The sequence below is a fragment of the Bos javanicus genome, chromosome 24 (assembly GCF_032452875.1).
Source record: "Bos javanicus breed banteng chromosome 24, ARS-OSU_banteng_1.0, whole genome shotgun sequence".
Taxonomy (NCBI): domain Eukaryota; kingdom Metazoa; phylum Chordata; class Mammalia; order Artiodactyla; family Bovidae; genus Bos; species Bos javanicus.
In genome coordinates this window covers 2,379,361-2,401,863 of record NC_083891.1, presented here as the reverse complement: position 1 = coordinate 2,401,863, position 22,503 = coordinate 2,379,361, and the positions used below count along the sequence as shown (strand labels likewise).

General features: G+C 55.6%; 1 protein-coding gene across 4 annotated transcripts in view; it reads right to left on the bottom strand.

Moving 5' to 3' along the window:
- MBP (myelin basic protein) overlaps window positions 1–22,503 on the bottom strand; it is a 105,061-nt gene that overhangs the window by 3,919 nt on the left and 78,639 nt on the right. The window contains exons 5-9 of one of the 4 annotated variants that reach the window (XM_061399496.1): window positions 21,887–21,964; window positions 7,190–7,297; window positions 6,213–6,248; window positions 5,807–5,839; window positions 1,988–2,107 (exon numbers count right to left, since the gene is read on the bottom strand). In XM_061399496.1, the coding sequence (XP_061255480.1) occupies window positions 1,988–2,107; window positions 5,807–5,839; window positions 6,213–6,248; window positions 7,190–7,297; window positions 21,887–21,964 (375 nt within the window). The remainder of the gene's footprint in view (window positions 1–1,987; window positions 2,108–5,806; window positions 5,840–6,212; window positions 6,249–7,189; window positions 7,298–21,886; window positions 21,965–22,503) is intronic. The other 3 variants (XM_061399498.1, XM_061399497.1, XM_061399499.1) reach the window with 3 other exon arrangements.

The window sequence follows — 22,503 nt, the reverse complement described above, 5'->3', positions numbered from 1 at the left end:
ATGTCTTCCTGAAGAGACTGAGTCTCCTCAAAGCTGAGTCCTGCTTCTCATCACCCTTCAGAGTCCAGCACCTTTCAGAGCCTAGGTCGCTGTGTCTGTCCTGGCCGTCTGTGTATCGTGACCACTGGACGTGCCACACACACACGGGACTTGATGCAGAATTACAGTGAGGTGACTAACCCACGAGTCTCTGTGTTCCTGACCAAACCATTTCACCGTAAATTGTAAAATCTCGACGTTTCAACGAGCTCAGCAGGAAGCACACTTCTGCAGGTCAGAGGTGATTGGGGTTGAGGAGCCATCACGCTTTGCTGGTGGGGACTGAGCCCTTGGACGGGGCGCATAGGGCTGTTGGTCTCCTGGTGACACAGCCTCGCCACAGACCGCAGGACCTTCTCGGGTGAAATCACACTGTGACCTGCCGTAAGCCAGCAGGTGAGCCTCGGGAGACACTCCTGATCTCATCCGAGACCACAGACACCTGGGACAGGAGTCCGTGGAAACGAAGGTCTCCCCCGGGGGGCTGCTGGCCTGGGGCACGGGCAGAAGAAGCTGCCACATGGGGTGAGAGCATGGCAGCGATGCCAGCACCACGATGCCCGAGGCTGCAGGACGGTCCCGTGGCCCTGGGGGCACCGTGAGCGCCACGTCCGTACACGCTGCTCCTGCTGTAGCACATGGCCTCTGTCTTTCCTCGCTGGTGTCTGTCTTCCTCATGACACTTCTTTCAGCTGGAAGGGGAGTTGACTGGACCCTTGTAAGAGTCAGGACTGCAGTTGTAGCTGGACGGCAGCAGATAAGTCATGGCCTCATTTGGGTTAAGAGTCAGTGAAAGTGGTGGCTGGGCTGATGCTCTAATGAGAAAACCAGTGGGACCGAGATTTGGTGACGTTTGTTCCTTCCTGCCAGGCTGCCGTGCAAATGTTGTTCCATTATCAGGGATGAAAGGCACCCCCGCAAGCCTCGAATCTTTGTGGAAATGGTCCCAGCTGCTCAAGAGGCTTGCTGTGGCTCCACAGGCTCATCTCAGCTCCCGAGCCCCTCCAGCTCTAAGCTTGCTGCCCTTTTCCACCTTCTCGAGGCCTGTCCGGGCATCTGGGCCCTGCCCACTGGGGCAGCCACGTCTGCTCTGTCTCAGGAGACTAGAGCCTGGACCAGCCCTTGGGCGTCCTGGCTCTAGGGCCTCTGTCTCCAGGGTGTTCCATCTCCTCACAGGTAAGCTTGGCCTCTGGACCTGGGCACCCACCCCTCTCACCCCAGGACAGCTCTGCCTGCTTGCAGCTTTGGAAGGAAGGAGTCTGAGGGGCCTGGTGTGAGGGGTTACTGCCTGGGGTCTGCCCCTCCTGAGTCCATAACCTTCCCTTCCCTCCTCCATCCGGCTCAGGCCTGGGGGGGCTATGCCTTGTCCCCCATCAGAGCCCCTACTGAGATCTCAGGTTTCTGAGCAGGGCTGACGTGTCACTGGCGATGCCAGCTGTTTCGAGGGGGTCTGGGCAGGGAGCCGGGCAGGTGGCATGGTACCCCTCCTGTCAGAGCAGCTCCCCACACATCCCCCCGTCTCACAGAGGAGAGACGAAGCCTCAGGGAGGCCGGGGGACCTGGGCGTGTGGCTCCAGTGTGAATCAGCAAGACAGATGCCTGAGGTCCCCAGGTCCCTCTCATCGCCCTCAGGGACCAAGGTGCTGCTGCCCCAGCCGGGAGGCCACCTGACCTTCCAGACGGGTTGGTGCCCTCCAGGCCCCTGAACCTCTCGGGGTCCAGCACGACCCCTCTTGTCCTCAAGCTCCCCGAGGAACCCTGGCCTGGCACCTGGTGCAGCACCTGCTCAAGTGAGCTCTGCAGAAACGCCCGCCTCGAAGGGCTGGGATGTGCAGGAGCAACTCCTGAGAAGCAGCGGGTGGAGGGTCTGGAGACTGGCTTCCCCAGACCGACCCAGACTTGTCCCCGGGCCCCTCCCAGCGCCTCCCATGTGGAGAAGGTACGTTACCAGCTTGAAGATTTTGGAAAGCGTGCCCTGGGCATCGTGCCCCTTGAGTCCCTTGTGAGCCGATTTGTAGTCAGACGCTCTGCCTCCATAGCCGAATCCTGGCTTCTGGCCCTCAGCCCCCTGCAAGAGAGGGTGAGGCTCGCGGTCTGTGCCTACGGCCCGCGGCCCCACCCTGGTCCACATCCATCTGGCCTCAGCAGCCGCGTGGCCACACACTGGGCACCCAGCACCTCCGGCGTGGGGTGGGACCTTCCCCGTGGCAGTATCTGCCCTTCTCCTGGCTGAGCGGGTCCCAGGGTGGATCAGCCAGAGTCACACACACTCTCCAGAGTCTTTGTCTGCACACATTGGGGGAAGGGGTGCCTGGACTGTGCTGGAGAAGGGTGGGTGAGGCTGCGCCCCTGACGGGAGCCCAGGAGACAACGCCCAGCCCCAGGCTGTTCTGGCCGTTGGCACAGACCCTTCACGCCAGCTCCCCCAGGGCTCAGCAGACTTCACACTTGGGGAATTGGGGGCTCATCTGTTTTTAAAGGGCAAAGACACAATTCCTAACTCTCCAGCTTGGAGAGGCCTCTTGCAGGCCAGAACCAGCTCCCCTGGCTGCGCTGTGGGTGCCCTGAGTGTGGATGGACCAGGATTCTTCCAGGGGCTCTGGGCTGTGAGTTGGTGATCATAGAGGGGGGGGGGGAAGTGGGCTGGGAAGCCGTGTCCCCCAGCTGTGCACCTGGGCACCATCCCAGGACCGGCAACCGGGGTGGGTCTCAGCAAACCCGCTCCCTGGCTGTGTGACCTTGGGCAACTGTCGGAAGCTCTCTGAGCTTCAGTTTCCTCTTCTGTAACATGGAGATGATGGACAACCTGCTCTGAGACTGGAGCTTGTTGCTCTGAACTCTGAAGCTTGCTGAGGGGGCTGCCTGAGGAGCCCCCACCTCTGCCTCCAGCTTCTCTGGGGGGACCCCTCTCACTTCAGGGAGGATGGAGAAAGCTGGCTTCCCGCAGGTAGCAACGACACACAGTTACTGAAATGTAAAGGCGTGTGTCTCTGGGGCCAGTTTGCATTCATATAAGCTCTAGTTTCAAAGGGACCTTGCACTGTGAGCACGAGAAGGAAGGGGGACTCTGGGGCTCAGACATGATGAAAGTTAGCGCCTTGGGGTGCATGTCCCTTGCACGGATCTCATGCAACGGACAGGCTCTGGGATCTCACTTCACATTTTGCCAACAAGAAGCGGGACTCTTTCTGCCTGGGCCTCTCCTGAGAATTCTACAAATGAAGTAAAACTGTCTCTGATCGAGCTCTAGAGCCCTTGGCCTTAGCCTGTGGTCCTTTTCGGTGTCAGGACGGTGTTGTGGGGCTGGAGGGAGCTCGGGAAGCGTGGAGTCCATCCCTCTGGTTCAGGGGTGCTGGAGGTGGGCTCCAGGAGCTTCACAGATCTTGCAGGCCAGCTCCCTCATGTTTGGACTGAAGCTGGACCAGGGCCACCTGTCTAGGCCCCCACCCTCCCCCCACCCCACCCCAGCGCTACTTCTGCAGGTTCCTTCACTTTCAGCCAGAAACAGATGCTGGGAATAGATGCTGGCCACTCAGAACGAGGCATCCACTTTCACGTGAAAATCTGGTTTCAAGGGGTGTCAAGTGCGTTGAGTCTCGGGGACTACGCACGAGGGGCGCCTACTGCTGCCCTCGCATCCCACAGTTTCCACGGACACACTCCCTTGGTCACGGTCGCAGGGGCCAAGGACAGTTAAAGAGAGCTGCACTGAAGGATAGACCAGCAAGGGAGAAAGCTGTGCTGTCCCACGCGAGCCTGTCATGCTCTGACTCTGTTGATTTTCTCCAGAATAAAATGCTTCTGAGAATAAAATTCAAGGATTGGTTTTCAGATTGATAATCTGCTTAATTTTTCTCCTTTCAAATTTTTGGTCACTTTTATCTTTGGACAACCTAGAATTTGCCAGAAAAACATACAACGTAGTTTAGAAAACTAGTGAAAATTTCAGGATCTCCAAATGAAGACAGTCATGCGGATCTCGGAAACCAACAGACCGGCTCACGGAACACAGAGCAGAATTTTGCTTTGGAAAAAAGAGAAAATTAACGGGTTAGTGGGAACAAAAATGGAGACATGGAGAGGCATGCAAAGGCATTCTATTAGCTGCTGGGTTGGAGGGGCCTTAAACGACGGGAAGAAAAAAGGTCTCCCCACCCCCCCATCACTCTCAGTCGTCAGCGGCTCTGCCCTGGTCCACCACGCCTAGAAAGTTAAGAGGCAGGTCGAGTAGTTAATGAAGTAGGATATCTGAGTCAGAAGTGGGTTTCATTCTTCAGTGTCACCTTTTTCTCCTGCTGGCACAAGAAGTCCGTCATTAATTGGCTTTGGCCGCTGGCCCGCGTCAGTTCTCTACATCATCGGCACTCTTTGCAAATTCATCAGATCAGAAAAAGGCTCACGTGTATCTGTATGAATGTCCCAGCAACCTCTCAGTTCACTCTGCAGTAATCACGTGTTGGAGCGGTTCCCAGAAGCTTCCTCTGCCTTTTCTCTGAGGGTGGATGCCTCCCTCCCTCCTTCCTTCTTTTTTAAAAATGTACTTACTTTTTATTGAAGGATAATTGCTTTACAGTATTGTGTTGGTTTCTGCCAAACATCAATGTGAAGCAGTCCCTCCTCCTTCCTTCCCCGCCCTCCTCCCCGCTCTTCCCTTTTCTCTTTCCTTCCTTCCTTCTTTCTTCCTCCCTCTTCCCTTTCTTCTTTCTTTCTCTCTAAATTCATGCATTGATTTCTATGTTGCCTACTGACTGTGCATCAGTGAGATGCAGGCTCTGCGCTAGAGAGATCTTGTGTCTCCAAGGACGCTGGAGAATGTGTTTCTGTCTCCAAGACAGACACAGTTCCTGGCCTAGAGGTTAGTGGGCCTCTATTCTGGAAATTTGATCAAGACTGTATCTAATATTTACTGGTAAATACTGCTGTTTGGTTGCTTAGTCGTGTCCAACTCTCTGAGACCCCATGGATGGTAGCCCACCAGGCTCCTCTGTCCATGGGGTTCTCCAGGCAAGAATACTGGAGTGGGTTGCCACACCCTCCCCCAGGGGATATTCCAGACCCAGGGATCCAACCTCAGTCTCCTATGGCTCCTGCACTGGCAGCCAGGTTCTTTACCAGTGAGCCACCAGGGAAGCCTTTACTAGAAGGTAATTTAGTTAAAATACAGATCAGCATTAGAAGTTGGTGTAGACACCAAATTTTACTAGAAGCTGAACAAGTCAGCCCTTTAAGATTTTCATGGACACTTAGTTCTCAGAAATTCCTAAAAAGGTTTTTCTGGATGGCTTGGTATCTAAGCTTTAGTTATTACTAAATCAAAACCCAAACCAAAATCTTTTGGATCACTTAGGTTGTTATAAACTGAGTGACTGAACTCAGCATCCTTTTGTGTTGTTAGCAGAATCACCGTTTCTCAACAGAATGTCAACATCTGGCGGGGTGGGGTTAGCTCTTTGGACAGGTGCGCAGGCCGACTGCAGGGACTGGACTTCCTCCTCCGCTGTTTTGGAAGGAAGTCAGGAACTTTCTCAAAGACGGGGGTCCTCCTTTCCTGGGGAGAGTCCAGCAGAGTCTCCTAGGAGCCCCTCGGTGCGTGGGCCCCGGGGCGAGGAAACAGGAGCGCTGGAGCTAGGAGGAAGGGCCTGCTGTGGGGGAAGCAGCAGGGCACAAGCCGGGAGGATGGAAGGAACGTGGACGTGCGAGCCTCCGGGCCGGAGAGGACAGGGGAGGGGAGGGGAGGGGAGGGGAGGGCGGGGCGCGCGGCACCTACCCAGCTAAATCTGCTGAGGGACAGTCCTCGCCCCTGCGTGAGGAAGAGAAAGAGAAAGTGACACAGGGATCAGTGCAGGCACGGCGCTCTTTCATCCAGCAGGAGACACAGAACAGCACTGAGCTGAGGCAGGAAATCGGTTTTGTCAGACTCGGCGCATCCCTGCGCGTGGCCACAGCTGCCCGGAGCCGCCCCGAAGGAGGACTTCCGATCCAGGCAGGGAGGGGAGGGGAGTGCTATCTGCCTGGGACAAGCGTTTCTCAGCCCGTTCTAGTTCTACGTGGGTTCCACGTGGCAAACATCTTGGGGGGAAATGAGGGAGCGCTGAGTCCAGCCTGCTGTCTGGCCCATTCAGGGGTCCCAGGCGGGTGAAGCGATGGCGGCTCAGTGCCTTCAGAGCCCTTACCTTTCCTTGCGATGGAGGAGGTGTGCGGGGTGTCACCTGCAAAGACACAGCAGAATGGTGAGCTGGGGCGTGGTGCCTCCTTCACAGCGGCCCTGACCGCCTCGAGAGGGCCTCCTGTGGTCACCTGTCACCCCTGTATTCACCCAGCTCGTGTCCAGTTCCCAGCTAGATGGAGCTGCTTGCTGGGAGGGTCTGGCACCAATGGTATGAGAAACCACCTACTCGATCTCTGCCCTGCGACCCTGTTCTGTCCCAGGTGAGGGAGAAACACAGGATTTGAGGATCTGAAAGCACCCAGCGGCACCCAGATAGTCCAGAACACTCTGAAAGTGTTTGGGAGGATGTGAAACACGCCCAGGGCTCTGCACTCTGCGAGGCGAGCCCTTGACGGAGAGGGCGAGTGTCACAGAGACCTCTCTGGGGTCGGCAGTCAAGGGCCCCAAATACGAGGAGCCTCAGAAGGAGAGCCCTCAGGTGTGTGGTCCCTAAAGCCCTCATCATCCTGAAAAAGGAGGTCTATAACTAGAGCCTGTGCTTTTGCTTGTTTTTAAGACTTTATTTTTTTTTAGAGCCAGTTCTAGGTTTCTAGAAAAATTGCACAATAATTGCAGAGCATTGTCATGACCTACCATCCTCTGCACAGCCCACCCCCTGCCTTCTGTGTGGTCATTTGTTACAACTGGTGAGCCAATCTACCACCCTCCAGAGGGTTATAGCTGTGTCCCATTGGGATATTCTCAGACCCCCTCCCCATAGATTAGAGCTGTCACCTGGGGATGTGCTCAGACCCCTTGTGGATCAGAGCTTAGAGTCACCTGGGGATATACTCAGATCTCTCCCCCCTGGATTAGAGCTGTGTCACCTGGGGACACACTTAGGCTCTCCTGGGTGGGGGCATGGCCAGGCACCCCTCACCCCTCCGCTCCCCCACCCTCGCCCTGCACCCCTCCACTCCCCACCCCCACGCCAACACTCACGATGTTCTTGAAGAAGTGCACTACGGGGTTTTCGTCTTGGGGCCGGCCGTGCTGTGCCTTCTGGGGCAGGGAGCCATAGTGGGTGGTTCTGGCCGCGTGGTGTCCATCCTGAGAGACAGGGGGAGACGTCTGGAAGGTCAGAGGAGATCTTCACGGGGACCTCCTGCAAGCCACCGGGACAGTGAGCCGCAGCCTCGCGAACGCCTCCTCCATCCCCAGCTCGGGGCGTGGTTCAGAAGGACCCTTCTTGCTCACAAGGTGCTGTTGTCAGCAAGTCTAGAGTGTGCTTCTCGGGAGTTCAGTGCGTTTACTGGGCTCAGTGTTGCTGCTGGGACTCGTGCTCCTGTCTGGATTGTCATTGGCGTCACTGGCACTAGTTACAGGGGCGTGTTCCCACACGCGTCACCATCAGTGTCTATGACTCTCTGCAGATGTCCTCCCACCCCATCCACCAGGTCGGAAGCCCTGCAGTCATCCTGGGCTCTCTCTCTGCCCTATTTCCCCCTTTGGGTCTGTTCACAACCCTTATAGGCTTTTCTTTAAAATAGTCCCTGCATTTGTCTCTGCCCCACATTGACAGCAAAGCCGAGACTGGGGCAGCCCTGCCGGGGCCCTGCACTTTTCCGCCCAGATTCATTTGCAAAGAGAGGATGCTCTGTGCCTCCTGTCCACTCCCCCCTCCACCCCCCGGCCAGCCCCTGCGTCTGCTCACAAACTGGACCCTTCTCTGCAGCCCGGGGAGCAGGAGGAGCAGCTGAGAGCTTACACCACACAGCACATCCAAGTTTTCTCCACTTTCTGAGAACTTGTCTTGGCTTTGAGCTGTCCAGTCCCTCTCTGTCTTTTGAACGAGGTGTCCACAGGCCCTCCAGTCCTCCTTCTGTGACTCTGCGCCCTGCTGGCCCCTCAGGTTCTAAGTCCCTCCTTCTGCGGGTCCTGCAGGGGCCCAAGCTCCCTGCTCCCCCTGCCTCTCCCCACTGTGCCCAGACCCCACCTCCCCGATGCCCCGGCCATGCGTTCTGCCGGCTGCAGTTCTCAGTTTCTCTCGGGCAGGCTCAGCAAGTGACCTGTTTCCCGTGCAGCTCAGTCACAGCCTCCCTCGGAGGATGGAGCCAGGCCTGGGGGTCAGTGCTGAGCCTCCCTCCCCGCATGGGGCCGGAACTTCATGGTATTCAGGTTCCCCGCGCAGGAAGCCCAGGGATTTGTGTTATTCCAGGTGGTGCTCATGGTGAAGAACCTGCCTGCCAGTGCAGAAGATGTAAGGGACTCAGGTTTGATCCCTGGGTCGGGAAGTTCCCCTGGAGAAGGAAATGGCAACCCACTCCAGTATCCTTGCCTGGAGAATCCCATGGACAGAGGAGGAGCCTGACAGGCTACAGTCCATGGGGTTGCAGAGAGCTGGACATGACTGAGCAACTCAGCACTCAAGCACATGGGCATGATGGCGTGGGTGGAGGCCGATGCAGTGGACATTTGAGTTGAAGACGCTGGCCACAGGGGCGAGCTGGAGCATTTCAGGAAGTGCTGAAACACTTCGCCCTCCTGACTCTAACTCATCCTCTCTGTGGGTGCTGCCAAATAATCTGCTTCTCCCTGGGTTGTGTTGTCTGTCACCCAGGGCCAATCAGATTCCGTCACTGCAGGCCAACCCTACACATTCTTCTCCAGCGAAGGAAAATGTGAAACCAAGAAGTAAAAAAGAAAACAGATGAGCTAGGAAACTGTTTAAGTTACTTGTGCATATGTTCTGAGTCACTTCAGTCGTGTCCGACTCTCTGTGACCCTGTGGACTGTAGCCCGCCAGGGCCCTCTGTTCATGAGATTCTCTAGGCAAGAGTACTGGGGTAGATTGCTGTGCCCTCCTCCAGGGGATCTTCCTTAAGTTACTCACGTCAAGAAAAGTATCTTTTGTGTTTAGACACAAAAATATCTTTGTGTCTAAATATCCAGTGTATCTGGCAAGTGAAGTTATTTGTTAAATAGCACCTTGCTGCTACTGCTAAGTCACTTCAGTCGTGTCTGACTCTGTGCGACCCCATAGACGTCAGCCCACCATGCTCACCCGTCCCTGGGATTCTCCAGGCAAGAACACTGGAGTGGGTTGCCATTTTCTTCTCCAATGCATGAAAGTGAAAAGTGAAAGTGAAGTCTCTCAGTCGTGTCCGACTCTTAGCGACCCCATGGACTGCAGCCTACCAGGCTCCTCAGTCCATGGGATTTTCCAGGCAAGAGTACTGGAGTGGGGTGCCATTGCCTTCTCCGAAATAGCACCTTAATGGCCCCAAATAATGAAAACAGCTCAGATTTTTGCACAACTAATGCTTATTTTGGGGTAAGAAATGGCAGTCCACTCCAGTATTCTTGCCTGGAGAATTCCATGGACAGAGGAACCTGGTGGGCTTTAGTCCATGCTGTTGCAGAGAGTTGGACATGACTGAGCTAATGAATGCATGCTTACTTTGGTGTTTATACACCATTTTTCTGCAGGATGTGTTGGAATTTTCGTCCCAGAAACATTGTGTACTTCGATTGGCCCATTCTGTGACTAAACTAAGAAAGTTTCTTAAACTTTATGAAAAGGTTTTAAATAAATGTTCAGGAGTATCATGCAGATCTGATATTATTAAACTTATTCATGCTGTGATGTAGTTAATGAAGTGTTGTGTGGACAATAACAATGTTTCACGCCTAAACCACACACATCAGCTTCTAATGCTGAAAGAAACAGAGCGTGTATTTTGGTGATTTTTATAATGAGTACCTAGGAGAAGAAGACCTCCGTGCCATGAGGGTAGTCAGTAAGTTTACTGACCTGACACTGAAAGCGTGATCCATAAAAGAAACAAAACTGATAAATTGGACCCAATCAATATTTACAACTTTTGCAAAGGTCACTTTTAAGAGAATGGAAAGAAGCTACATACTGAGAAAACATTTGCAATCACATATATGATGTGGGACGTGAAACCACAATATGTAAAGAACTCTAAACAATCAATGGTAAAAAAAACAATCAACCAAGTTTAAAAATTGGACAAAATAGGTGACTAAACACGTCATTGCAAACGATGAGCAGAAGGCAAGCAAGCACATGAAGAGATGCCCAGCATCATTAGCCATTAGTGAGACGTAAGTCAAAGCCACCCAGAGACACCACTTTCCCCTATTAGAATGGCTGCAGTAAAGAATACTGACAATACTAGGTGTTGGCTAGGATGTGAAGCAACTGGACCTCACACGCATTGCTGGTGGGAATGCAAAATGGTATCCTCACTCTGTAACACAGTTTGAGTCTCTAATAAAGTTAACCATGCACTTACCATATGACTCAGCAATCCCACTTCCTGCTTTGAATGATAAAAGAAAAATTACATGTTTTTGGAAGTGATTTTTATAATTAATGTATTCATCTCTGCTCTTTTGATGCAAGTAATTTAAATCTTACAACTTACAATCACACAAAACTCGGCCATGAATGTTTATAGCAGCTCAATTCATAATCACTAGCTCTGTAAATGAGGCAAATGTCCCTCACTGAGTGAAGTGATAAACAGACTATAGTGTGTCCATGTGACGCCGCACTGCACAGCAGTAGGAAGGAGCAGACTTTCATACACTTGACAACTCAGAGGCATCTCCAAGGCACTGGGCTCGGTGAAAGAAGATGCTCCAAAAGGCTTCATACTGTGTGATCTCACACACACATGATAGTCGTCAAAAGACTGCACTACGGGGAGAGGGACGGGAGCAGGGCTTGGCAGAGGTTGGGGTGGGGAGGGAGGGTGTGGTGTGAACTGGAAGGGAGGTTTGGGGGCGATGCGTCCCTATGGTGGTGGCAGCCATGTGCGTGTGAGAATTCACAGACCTGCACACCATACACAAGCCAGTCTCACTGTGTGTGGTCCCGCCACTTCATGGAAAATAGATGGGGAAACAATGGAAACAGTGAGAGACTTTATTTTTCTGGGCTCCAAAATCACTGCAGATGGTGATTGCAGCCATGAAATTAAAAGACGCTTGCTCCTTGGAAGGAAAGTTATGACCAACCTAGATAGCATATTAAAAAGCAGAGACATTACTTTGCCAACAAAGGTCCATCTAGTCAAGGCTATGGTTTTTCCAGTGGTCATGTATGAATGTGAGAGCTGGACTATAAAGAAAGCTGAGCACCGAAGAATTGATGCTTTTGAACTGTGGTGTTGGAGAAGACTCTTGAGAGTCCCTTGGACTGCAAGGAGATCCAACCAGTCCATCCTAGAGGAGATCAGTCCTGGGTGTTCATTGGAAGGACTGATATGTTGAAGCTGAAACTCCAGTACTTTGGCCACCTGATGTGAAGAGCTGACTCATTTGAAAAGACCCTGATGCTGGGAAAGATTGAGGGCAGGAGGAGAAGGGGACGACAGAGGATGAGATGGTTGGATGGCATCACCAAATCAATGGACATGGGTTTGGGTGGACTCCAGGAGTTGGTGATGGACAGGGAGGCCTGACATGCTGCGGTTCATGGGGTCGCAAAGAGTTGGACACGACTGAGCAACTGAACTGAACTGACCTAACATGAAACCTACCATTTTGCCATTTTTAATAGCACATTTTGGTGTCATTAAGTACATTTATGATGTTGTGTGTCCATCAGAGCATCCAGCTCCAGACCTTTCCCATCTTCCCAAACCAACACTGCACCCAGCAGATACTGGGTCCCATCACTGGTCCTGGCCTCCTGGAAAGCCCCACCCTATGCCCCCTGTGATTGGCCACGTCAGGGACCCCTGACCAGTGGGATCACGCAGTGCTTGTTTTTTGGGGACTGGCTCCTTTCTGCCATGCACAGCTTGCGTCCGAACTTCCTTCCTGCTCAAATGCCATCCCTGGGGCCCATGTAAACCGCGTTCTGTTCACTCATCGCCCCCCTGACGGACACACGGTTATTCCCACCCTGGCTGGGCTCAGGCCCTGCAGTGCCGGCGGCTCTGAGGGTGCAGCCCAGCCTGCTTCCCCCGCGTCCTGAAGTGCATCCCTGACTCTGCGTGAGCTGGACAGCCGAGACCCCGCGGCTGCACTGAGGGCCCGACGGTACTGGGGAAAGGGGCTCACATCCAGCCCGGGGGCGCCGGGCGGGGAGGTTCCGGCCAGGCCACCGGTGGTCTGTGCCATCGGCGGTCAGTGCACGGTCAGAGCAGTGCCAGCCCTTGTCACCCAGGCAGGGCAGGAGCCCCTGGCGGTCCTGGAGGCGTGCTTTAAAGGCAGCGTGGTTTGGCTTGTTACATTTCACAATTTGCGGGGAGCAGATACTGCTTTCCTCATGCCTCGCTGTAAACAAGGGGGTCTGTTCTGTCCTGCAGGGGGATGGGAGGCCGGGGAGGAGGGGAGGGGAAGCCGGGGAGGAGGGTAGATGGCAGGGCCGTCCGGGTGCCCAGGGGGCCCCGCAGCCTCACAGCCGCTCAGGGATGTGGGGGTGCGGCCTGGCTGCTGACGCCCCCACATCCTCAGGCGGTCCCCTGACCCCATCTCTGCCCCCACCCTGGGGACCCCAGCCTCTGCCTCCGAGCTTGTGACGCACACGTTTCCCCCTCAGGAGAGCCCTGGACTTGGCTCCTGACTCAGGACTGGTTAGTCACTCCCCGAGGGGTGAACGCTCCTCCTCTCTGCTCAGAAAGCACAGAAAAGCCAGAGCCGCTCACACTTTGAATTATTTGCCAGGACTGGCATCACTTTGTCTGCATCTATCCTGCTTCCTGATGCGAAGAGCTAACTCCTTGGAAAAGACCCCGATGCTGGGAAAGATCGAAGGCGGGAGGAGAAGGGGACGACAGAGGGTGAGATGGTTGCATGGCATCACTGACTCAATGGACATGGGTTTGAGTAAACTCTGGAAGTCGATGATAGACAGGGAGGCGTGGCCTGCTGCAGTCCATGGGCTTGAAAAGAGTCGGACACGACTGAGTGACTGAACTGAACTGATCCTGATCAGTTTGCAGGCGATGGAAAGGCAAAGAAGGAACTTGAAGGGCGGTCCTGCTGTAAAATAAGAGCCGGGCCAGGGCGGAGGAGGTGGGGAGGGGCAAGCGGCAGTCACCCCCGACCCTGAGAGATCAGAAAAGGAAAAAGGGCCGGAGGTGGGGACCCCCACCCCACACCACACTGCTCTATACGTGAGGTTAGGATGTCCACACATTCTCTCCAAAGTACATAGAGCTGAATATTTGGGAAGCGAAGTTAGAAAATTAGTCCAGTTCTTTAAAAACGAAAGCTTCAGTTCAGAAAAATAGTACTTATTACACAGGGATTTCAAATAAAGTAGAGAAGTTTGTAGAAGAAACCCTGCCCCTTGGGGCTGTGCTTTGTTCACATGCTGGTGAACCACAGGCAGACCTGGCCTTCTGTACAGGGCAAGATGTGAGTCGTGCAGGGCCTTGGCACGTGATCAAGCACGCGGAGGGTTACAGGCCCCTGACGTGTCACTCTTTCTTGACGTAACAATTAAAACAACAACTTCCTGGTGGCAAATAAAATAACGTTATGCTAAAAATCTAAATACTGTGGAAGGAAAGCCATGGGGTAAAGGACAACCGGTCATTAATGTTTGACATAAATTGCTTTTTCCCTGAGCCTGTTTGAAAAATTATGATTAATTTCCCCCCCACTTGTGATAACGTGTGCTTCACCAGCAGGGGGAGCTCGTGCACTTGGCGTGCCAGTCCCATCTCCAGACACCATGAAGGATTTTTAACTATTTTCCAATTTGCTCAAACTTGGAAGTAATAACAGGAGATTAGTTTTCGCCCGACACAGTGAAGATCAATGGTCATCCGATTGGGTAAAGATTCATTCCCTCGACTCTGACGGCTATTTTATGAAAATAGGGTCGAGGCATTTGTCTGCGTCATCATTTGCATTTGGATTTGATTAGAGACGAAGGGATGGAATTGTTCCCTCAGAAGAAAATGCTGCAGCTTGGAAAAATGAACACCCACTGTGTCTGGGGTTTGTGCTCAGGGGAAAATAGAGTCCTAGAGCTTGATTTAGTTCTTTTCTGCAAGAAGAATTTAAAATCTTTCCTGAGGAATTGATTCTTTCAAATTGTGGTGCTGAAGAAGACTCTTGAGAGTCCCTTGGACGTCAAGGAGACCAAACCAGTCAATTCTAAAAGAAATCAACCCTGAATACTCATTGGAAGGACTGATGCTAAAGCTGAAGCTCCAGTATTTTGGCCACCTGATGCAAAGAGCTGACTCACTGGAAAAGACCCTGATGCTGGGAAAGATTGAGGGCAGGAGGAGAAGGGGACGACAGAGAATGAGATGGTTGGATGGCATCATCAACTCAGTGTATATGAGTTTGAACAAATTCCAGGAGACGGTGAAGGACAGGGAAGCCTGGCGTGCTGCAGTCCATGGGGTCACAAAGAGTTGGACACGACTGAATGACTGAACAGCAAGAACAACAACCTGGATCCACCATTAGAATGCCAGTGGCGGAAATTTGAGTGAATCCTGGGTCTGGGACATGTCTCCCCTCTGCATCCACCCTGCTTGAGCTCTGCACCCTAGACGCAGTCACACCAGTCAATCCTGAGGACAGTTGGACCCTAGAGCCTGGCTCCCTCCCCTCTCTCTGCCCAGGCTTCAGTTTGCTGGCCTTTTCTCCGGATGGATGACACTCACTGGGTGGGTGCCGAGGAGGGGCCTGGAGAGTAGTGGTAAACGCCAGGCAGACAGGCATCTGAGGACTGCCCAGATGCAGACTCACGGCTTGGAGATGTCACACAGGAGAGACGGGCCTCTAGAGGACCCGCGCTCTACCTGGTACTTCGGAGCGCAAGGCTCTGCCCTGCGGTGTGTTACGGGGAGCACGTTTCTGGCCCTCACAGAGCGCCGGCTTCCCTCAGGTCACAGGCGGTAGCGAGAGGCACTCGGGCTCCTGCTCTTGCACTCTGTGTCACTGTGCGCTGGCGGTGGGGAACTCGGTCCTTCAGTCACAACGTGCGTGGGTGACGAGCGTCGCTGACACCTGCTCCATCTTTTCCGCGTTGTGGGGAGGGACGTGAGCTCTTTGTGGAGCTGCTGTTTGGAAACGGTTGCCCTTTTTAAAACTTGAAATCGAGCATTTTCATGGAGGTCACGAGTGTGGGTGCCCTCATGCCAGGGTGCCTCACCCACCACCTGCGGGTCTGTTGTGATGGGTGCCTCAGAGCTGCCCCGGGTCTGGCCCGTCAGCAAGCAGCTAACCCTGTGATGGGGACCTTGAGGTGACCGAGGCCCGCGTCCTGCAGCCCGCCTCGCTCAGGGACAGGTGGAAGCGCTGTGTCAGAAGGACGCAGCCCAACATGACCTCTCTGTGGATCAGCCTCGGCCGCGTCCAGATGGTCGTCCAGAGGCTAAAAGCAGGACCCTTTTCTTTCTGGCACTTTCTTAGTCAAGTCGATCCTGTGAGTTCTAGCTGTGCATGCAGCCCTCTGTGTCCCCAGGCTGATATAAAAGAGGAGCAAGGAAAGCCGTTCCTCCGTGTTTTATGGGGTGGACGCATGGTTGTTTTCACCTTGTTTTACAAGTGTGGACGTGGCTACTCGAAGGGGTTGTGTGAGGGGGTGAAAAGCACCCAACGAAGCAGCCGTGCAACACACACACACACACCTTGGTGTTTCAGTTTACAGGTTGAATGCGGTAGAATTCCGCTTGCACTCACAGAGCGGCGGTAAGAATACACACCTTCATAGATGGTTCCACCAGTGGTCCAGAGAGTGAAGGAATTTGCCTTTTGCTGTTTTCAAGCTGCAATTTGCATTTTGATTTTTCCACAATAAAAGCCTTTGGCTTTGTGGCACCCTAGGAAGCCCAGATCCAGCGGGTCATCTCTTTCATCTGCTCGGAGCCACGGGCTCCAACAGTGTGGGTGTCTTCCTGAACTGCCGACGATAAGGCAGAACAACAGAGTGAGACTTGGGAGCAGTGAGAGAGTTGCGTCTTGGGAAAGTGTTAAGAAAGCCAAAAGTGCTTCCTCCACATTGTCGTCTTTATATTTGAGAACCAGGAAATGTAGTCACGATGGAATGGCTCTTCTTTTCCTGCCCTTTTCCTCTTGCCTTGCGCTTCTTTGGACAGTTTACGGAACTCCCCCAGAAATCTCGTTTTGGTGACTACAGGGAGTTGAGGACTTAAGGAAGTCCTCCTCAAGGACTTTCCGAAAAAGCAGTGTTGTGAACATCTTGTGCTGAAAGACTCTAACCCATGGCCGTCCCGTCTTTCGGCCCGTCCTTGGAAGGCAGGGTCATGGCAGTTATGTGCTCCTGTGGCATCTGGCTCTGAGCTAGCTGCTGGTAAAATATTATCTCCTAGAGCATGTGAACTGAAGATCACAGGCCTGCAGAAGAGATAACACATCTGCTGGAAACTGTCGGAGCTGCAGTGCGCCCCCTTTCAGAGCTGGCCCCAATGACCACGGCGTGTTTTTGCTCCAACACCCTGACCCTGCGATGCTCTGGCCATTCCCAGAAACCACTAGACAATGAGGCTGATCTTGTTTATGTAAGTTTTTCAGAGGAAGCAATTGCTCCACTTCTGGTCAACCAGCCCCCCGGTTCGCCTCGGGGGAGAGCGTTAGATGCTTTCTGGCAAGGTCGCTGCATTTCGATTGTGCAATCTGGGGAGAGAATTCTTGTTAGTCTGAATGATCCTTGCAGTCCTCCCTTGAGTTTTCACCCTCAGCAAGTTTAAGAATATGTTTGCTCCTGAATCATCAACTCGACGGAGTTTAATTAAAGCAGTGGACTCTCTTTCTTTAGAGAAAGCCTTGCTGTGTCAGCAGTGGGCTTTTCTCAGTTACAGGAGGAGCACAGGCAGAGCTTTCGTTTAGGTGGAGATTTTAGGTGGCCCATGACATGTTTTTCCTGGCCGTTAGCAAGTGGGAAGGCCAGCGGGTGGTCTGTGTTTGTGGGGAGCTGTCTCATATTCTGCCCAGAGGGACTGTCGCTTGGGCCGAGATAGGAGGGCCTGGCTTCCAAGCTGGAGTTTCTACTCTCAGCAAGTTGTGAAGCTGAAGGCAGTGGGGGGTGGGGTGGGGGAGGGCACATCAGCCTGTTTCCCTCTGCGATGTTTCGCCTGAAACGAGCGAATCAAAGCCCCCGGCCTCTTCTGGATCAATTCTTTGCCTCCATCGATGGCCATGCAGGGACTGGATTAGAGGCCTCCGGGCAAGGAGGGAACTAAATCTCCAGGCTGTGGGTGTGAGGTCACCCTGGAGGGAAGTCGGTGTCACACGTCACAGCCTATGTGTCCGTTGGTTCTGTGAACACGCAGTGGCTGCCTGGCTTCTGGTAGGGGCTTAGCCTCAGGTGGAGGCCTTCAAGGCTGGCCTCAGCTCTCACCCTGGGGAGTGGACCAGCAGGGGGAGGAGGAGGCCGTGTAGGGGGTCCCGGCCAGAGCTGGGAGCTGCCGTCAGGTCCACGAGGACGTTGCCCACAGTTGTGATTTCTACCCGTAGCTCCACCGTCTCATACCGCCTGATGTGCAGCTGCCCGGGGCCCTCCTGCCCAGGAGCCTCCAGGAGGGTCCCTCTGCCATACCCGGGCCACCGTCACTGTCCTGGGAGCCAGACCTCATTCCCGTCTCGGGCAGCGCTGGGGAGCTCATGGCCAGACGCCCGGGCTCACGGTCCCCAGAGGAGGGGCTCAGCGCTGCTTCTCAAACAGGGTGGCGGGCTGGTGCTGAAAGCGACGCTTCTGAACGTGGGCATGCAAGCTTCCTTGTCTCCTGTTTGCAGGAGGCAGGGCTGGAAGTTGGCATTAACTGCTCCGACTTTTTTCTTTGCTCCCATTTTGGAAGACCTCAGTGTGTCTATAGTATGCACATGACTTCCCAGCGTAAACATCCAGCTAACGCCTTGGTAGCTGCACAAACCAGTCTCCCAGGGCACATTTCCTTGGCTTAGAACTCACTTGTCTCCTTACGCAGAGTGGCAGCGGGCGGTGTGAGGGATGCAGAGTCTGGAAGGCTTATTTTTGGGAGGAAAAGCCAAGTTGCAATGGGCTTTCCTGCAACTGAAGGCCACGGGCCCCTGGGCGGCTGTGCTGTGAGGTAGCCCCTCTGGGTGGGGAGGGCAGAATAGACCCCAGGCACGACCCCGGCCCGAACCCTTGAGAGGCCAGTCCCCGGAGACCCAGACGGCCTGCCCCACATCAGCATGGCCCCCAGGGAGCCTGATCTGCTCTGGGTCCCCACAGCCAGACTGTCAGGGCCTGTCAAGACTACCCAACTCTGGTCCGAGCCATTTTCTTGGAAATGAGGAAGAAATCGATTCAGAAAACCTGGAGACAGAGTACGAGGGAAGTGTCTGGAAGGCTTTCCGTGTGAGCCCAATGCCTGGGGCTGGGGGCTGACAGACGGAGGTCTGTCCCCCGAGCAGAACAAGGTCGTATACGCCTCAGGCATGCGGAATAGCTCCCGAGCATCTGCCTTGGGGCTGGAGGGGGCTCTGCTGTTCACGTGGTTGCGAAAGGGCCCTGAGACAGGAGGAAATGGCCATGGGTCCGACCCCACAGAGACGCTCGCAGTCCCCAACTCTGACTCTCCGGTTGAGACGCTGAGGCCTGAGGGCAGGAGCGCAGGGGCTGCAGCCAGAGCTGGGCTGTGGGGCCCCGGGGGCGGGGTGGGGGTGTCTGCTGCACCCGTGATGCCTGGTTTACCGGCACAGGGTGGTGCTCCCGTTTCCCTCCATCAGCCTGGGGTCCCGGGGCGTCGGCAGGACAGACGGTTGTTTCTGACGTCGCTGCCAGTGGCTGGGGAGGGAGGCTCAGCGCAGACACCGCAGGTGGAGGGAGAGAGCAGACCCTCAGCACGTGCTTCCACGCACGCACACTCCGCGCTTCTCCAGGCGCCAGGAGCCCAACGCAGCGAGCCCCAGCCCCTGGGACGGTTGGTGCAGGTTCAGAGCGGGGAGGGCGGCTCTGGACAGACCTCTGGGTGCTCCTCTACCCGTCAGGCGGGTGGCCCCACGGTGGCCTCTGCAGGCTCATGAGGACCGGGTCCCCAGGGGCTGCGAGGGGCAGGCAGGGGCTTAAGGAAGGCGGTAAGAGCAGCTGCCAGGCATGGGAGCAGGGCGTCCCTGGCTCTGCCTGCGTCTCCAGGCCCAGAGGTACAGGTGCAGGTGGGACGGGGCCCAGCCAGGCACGGCTCCCTGCTGCCCGCTCCGGGCACCTTTCCGCCTCCTTAGTCCACATGACCTCTGGATGATGCGGCTTTCGGAGGCCCGGCTGTGTGGGCCCGGGAGACCCGATGGGGAGCCGGGAGGAGGAGGCCCCGTATCCCCCACGGAGCCGTCTTCCCCGCTGTATGTGCATCTGCTCCTTGTTCCTCCCTTGGAGCCTCTGCTTTTCCGATTCATCCTGGGTCCTCCAACGTCATCTCCTGCGTGGACATGGGCTCCCTGCCACCTTCAGGTCAGCCCTCGAGTCAGGCTGGGGTGGAACTAAGTAGTGATGCGTCTCCTGGAATCGAAGGGCTCCTCGTGGGAGCCCCATTCTGGAAGGGCCTCCAAGGCGCTGAGCCTGCTTGTTTCTTGACAAACAGCCAGTGGGGCTTTCTCACCCTTCCTGCAGAGTTTGTGCAGAGAGACAGACAGAAGATGGAATGTTCCGGAAGGTCTGGGTGTAGGATGTCAGCCTGACATCACTCACCAGCTGAGTTTCTGAGCCTCGGGGGGAGGATGGGGGAGGTTTCGGTGCTGAGCTGTTGGGCCTGGCACCACGGTTCCCAGCGTGGCTCCAGCGGGCAGCTCTGTCTCCTCCAAGCTTCTTTCACGGCCCTTTCTTGTATCTGAAAACCATTTAGTGCCACCAGGCGCTTCAGCCCTTTCCCATGGCTGGTGCCTTTTCCTCTCCAATAAACATAACCTCTTTTTTTTTTTTTTTAGTCCAGAAAGTAGTTGCTATATTGTTTTTTAAGGGAATAAAGAAAAGTCAATAAACCTTTGGGTTTTTTAAAATTTGATCTAATCTCTTTCCTGAAATAGTGAAGAATTTGACGTGCCGGGGGGACACATAGTGAAGAGATCGCAAAGACAGAGGCCTGTCACTGGAGGCCTGGCGCCCGGCCCCAGGCTGTGTCTGCAGAGCCGGGGGTGACAGCCCTGCAGGTGTGAGAGCGTGCGTGCCCGCCCACTTGTACACGTGGGCAGAGCACATCCATCATGAAGATGTGGAGGGCAGGCCTGCTGCCTTTGTTCCAGCAAAAGAGAAAAACCAAGCACTCTGTTGAAGGTTTCTATTTATCCCCTGAACACCGAAGCGCTGGCCTCTCGCCCCCCACATTCTGTGCTGAGTCTGGGATTTCTGGCAAAGTCTCTGCCTGTCGGCGGTGGAGTGTGTCTGCTTTCTTATGGTGATGTGACCCACGGAGGCAAGGGCGGGGCTCCAGATGGCTTCAGGGCTTAGGGCGCAAGGGGGTCCTTGTCTGACCCCCACATTCCTGCCACAGGGTGACTGTGTACCTCAGCCCCCACACCCTTGCCCCAGGAAGGCATTTAGGGCCAGCCCCGGCTTCCTCCTGGCTGAGTCTGAACCACCTGAGGCCCAAGGGCTGCAGAGAACATGTGCCTCCAGGGGGTTGGGCCCACACCGCCTTCCTGGGGATGGGGGTGTTGCTTTGAGGAGCCACCGAGGCGAGGGGGGTTCTCTGTGCAGTGTGCATGGTGACCACGCCTGAAACACGGTTCCCTTCTCTCTGGGGGCGGCACCCCTCCGACCCCCTGCAGCCTGGAGTGGAGGTTCCATTAACCTCCGGGGGCTTGACGACAGTGCCTCCCACATAGCCTGCAGCCCGGTGTCTGCCCAGGGCCCAGCGCCTCTGAGCCCCCTGTCCCTGGCCTCCGCGGCCACCCTGCCCACCTTCCAGGACCGGCTTTCCGGAGCCGCCTGTCAGGCACGCCTGCTCCTTCTCTGGGGCTTGCCAGGTCTGGGGTCTGTGGCCCCACCATCACACAGGGTGACAACCTGTCTTCCTGGCTCTGGCGTCTCAGCAGATGTGGGCACCCCTCCCACCCGCCTCCTTCCCGCTCCTGCTCCTCCCCCGTGCGTCTGTGGAGGAAGATGCACAGTGAGGGTCCCTGAGCCCCCACCCGGGGCCCTCCCACGCCCTGTTCCAGCACCAGGTGTCCTCCTCCTGTGTCGTCCCAGGGTGGAGAGCCCGGCACCGGGACACGGTGCCCGCTGGGACCCACGGGCCTGAGAGCGGAGTCTCAGCCGGACGGCACCCTGCACCTCCCCGGGGTCACCCCAAGGTCCCTGTGCCCCCCATCCTGCGCTCTGAGAGTCAGCTGAGACTCTGGAGGACTGACCACAGGCTCCTCCTCCTAAGGATGCTCACTGGGCTCGCGCCTGGAAGGGCTCATCCACCTGGCATTTGGCGGGCACGCAGAGTCTGTTAGGTGCTGGTTCTTAAAGGCCGCCTCAGGGTGGGCCAGGCCTGCCGCGGGCATCTCCCTGCCCTCACCCCACCCGCGGCCCTGCAGGGCCCCCCAACCCAGAATCGAGGCCCTGTTTCCCTCCTGAGGCCCCTCCTCTCGGTCTCTGCGTTTTCCTTTGGCGCACCTCCCCAGGAGCTGCCCTGCAGGGGAGACAAGCTGCCTCTCCAAGGCTCCTGGGGCGGGAGCGAGACAGCCCCGACGCCATGTGGCCGCGGCCGCGAGGAGGAGCCGTCTTACCTGGTACATGTTGCACAGCCCGGGCGGGCTGCGGGCATGGGGGCCCAGGGGGCTCTTGCTCTGCTTGAGCCACGGGACCTGCCAGAGGGACAGAGTGGCGCCTGAGTCCGCGCGGGCACCCGGGCTGGCCCCACGTCCTCCGGCGGACCCCGGGTGGGGAGGAGGGCTGGCGGGGTGAGGATGGGAGGATGTGGCCTGGCAAGAGGGTGGGCAGTGGACCAGCTGGGGGCTGGGTGTCAGGGGACACACGGAGCGAGAAGACAGAAGGGGGCAGCCCCTGAGAGGACCACAGAGAGATGGGACGAGAGGGAGGCTCGGGGGAGCGTCCTGCCCTAGCGCCTGCGCCGGGGCCGTAGCTGGCTTTGTGGCCACCTTCTCTTAAACACACTGCCGGCACCAGACATGTGGGTCCAAGACAGCTCCACGTGAAGAGCTGAAAGGGCCTTTCCAAGTCTGTAGTGGAGTGGATTTGACACGCCGAGGCATTTTATTTTATTATTCTTTTCCTTTCAGAGTTGAGTGTGTTAGCTTCTGCACGGGACAGACACGTCTTTCCCACTCTGTGGGGGTCACCGTGACATCTGTTATGCTGGACTCTCTCGGTTTGCCCTGGAGTA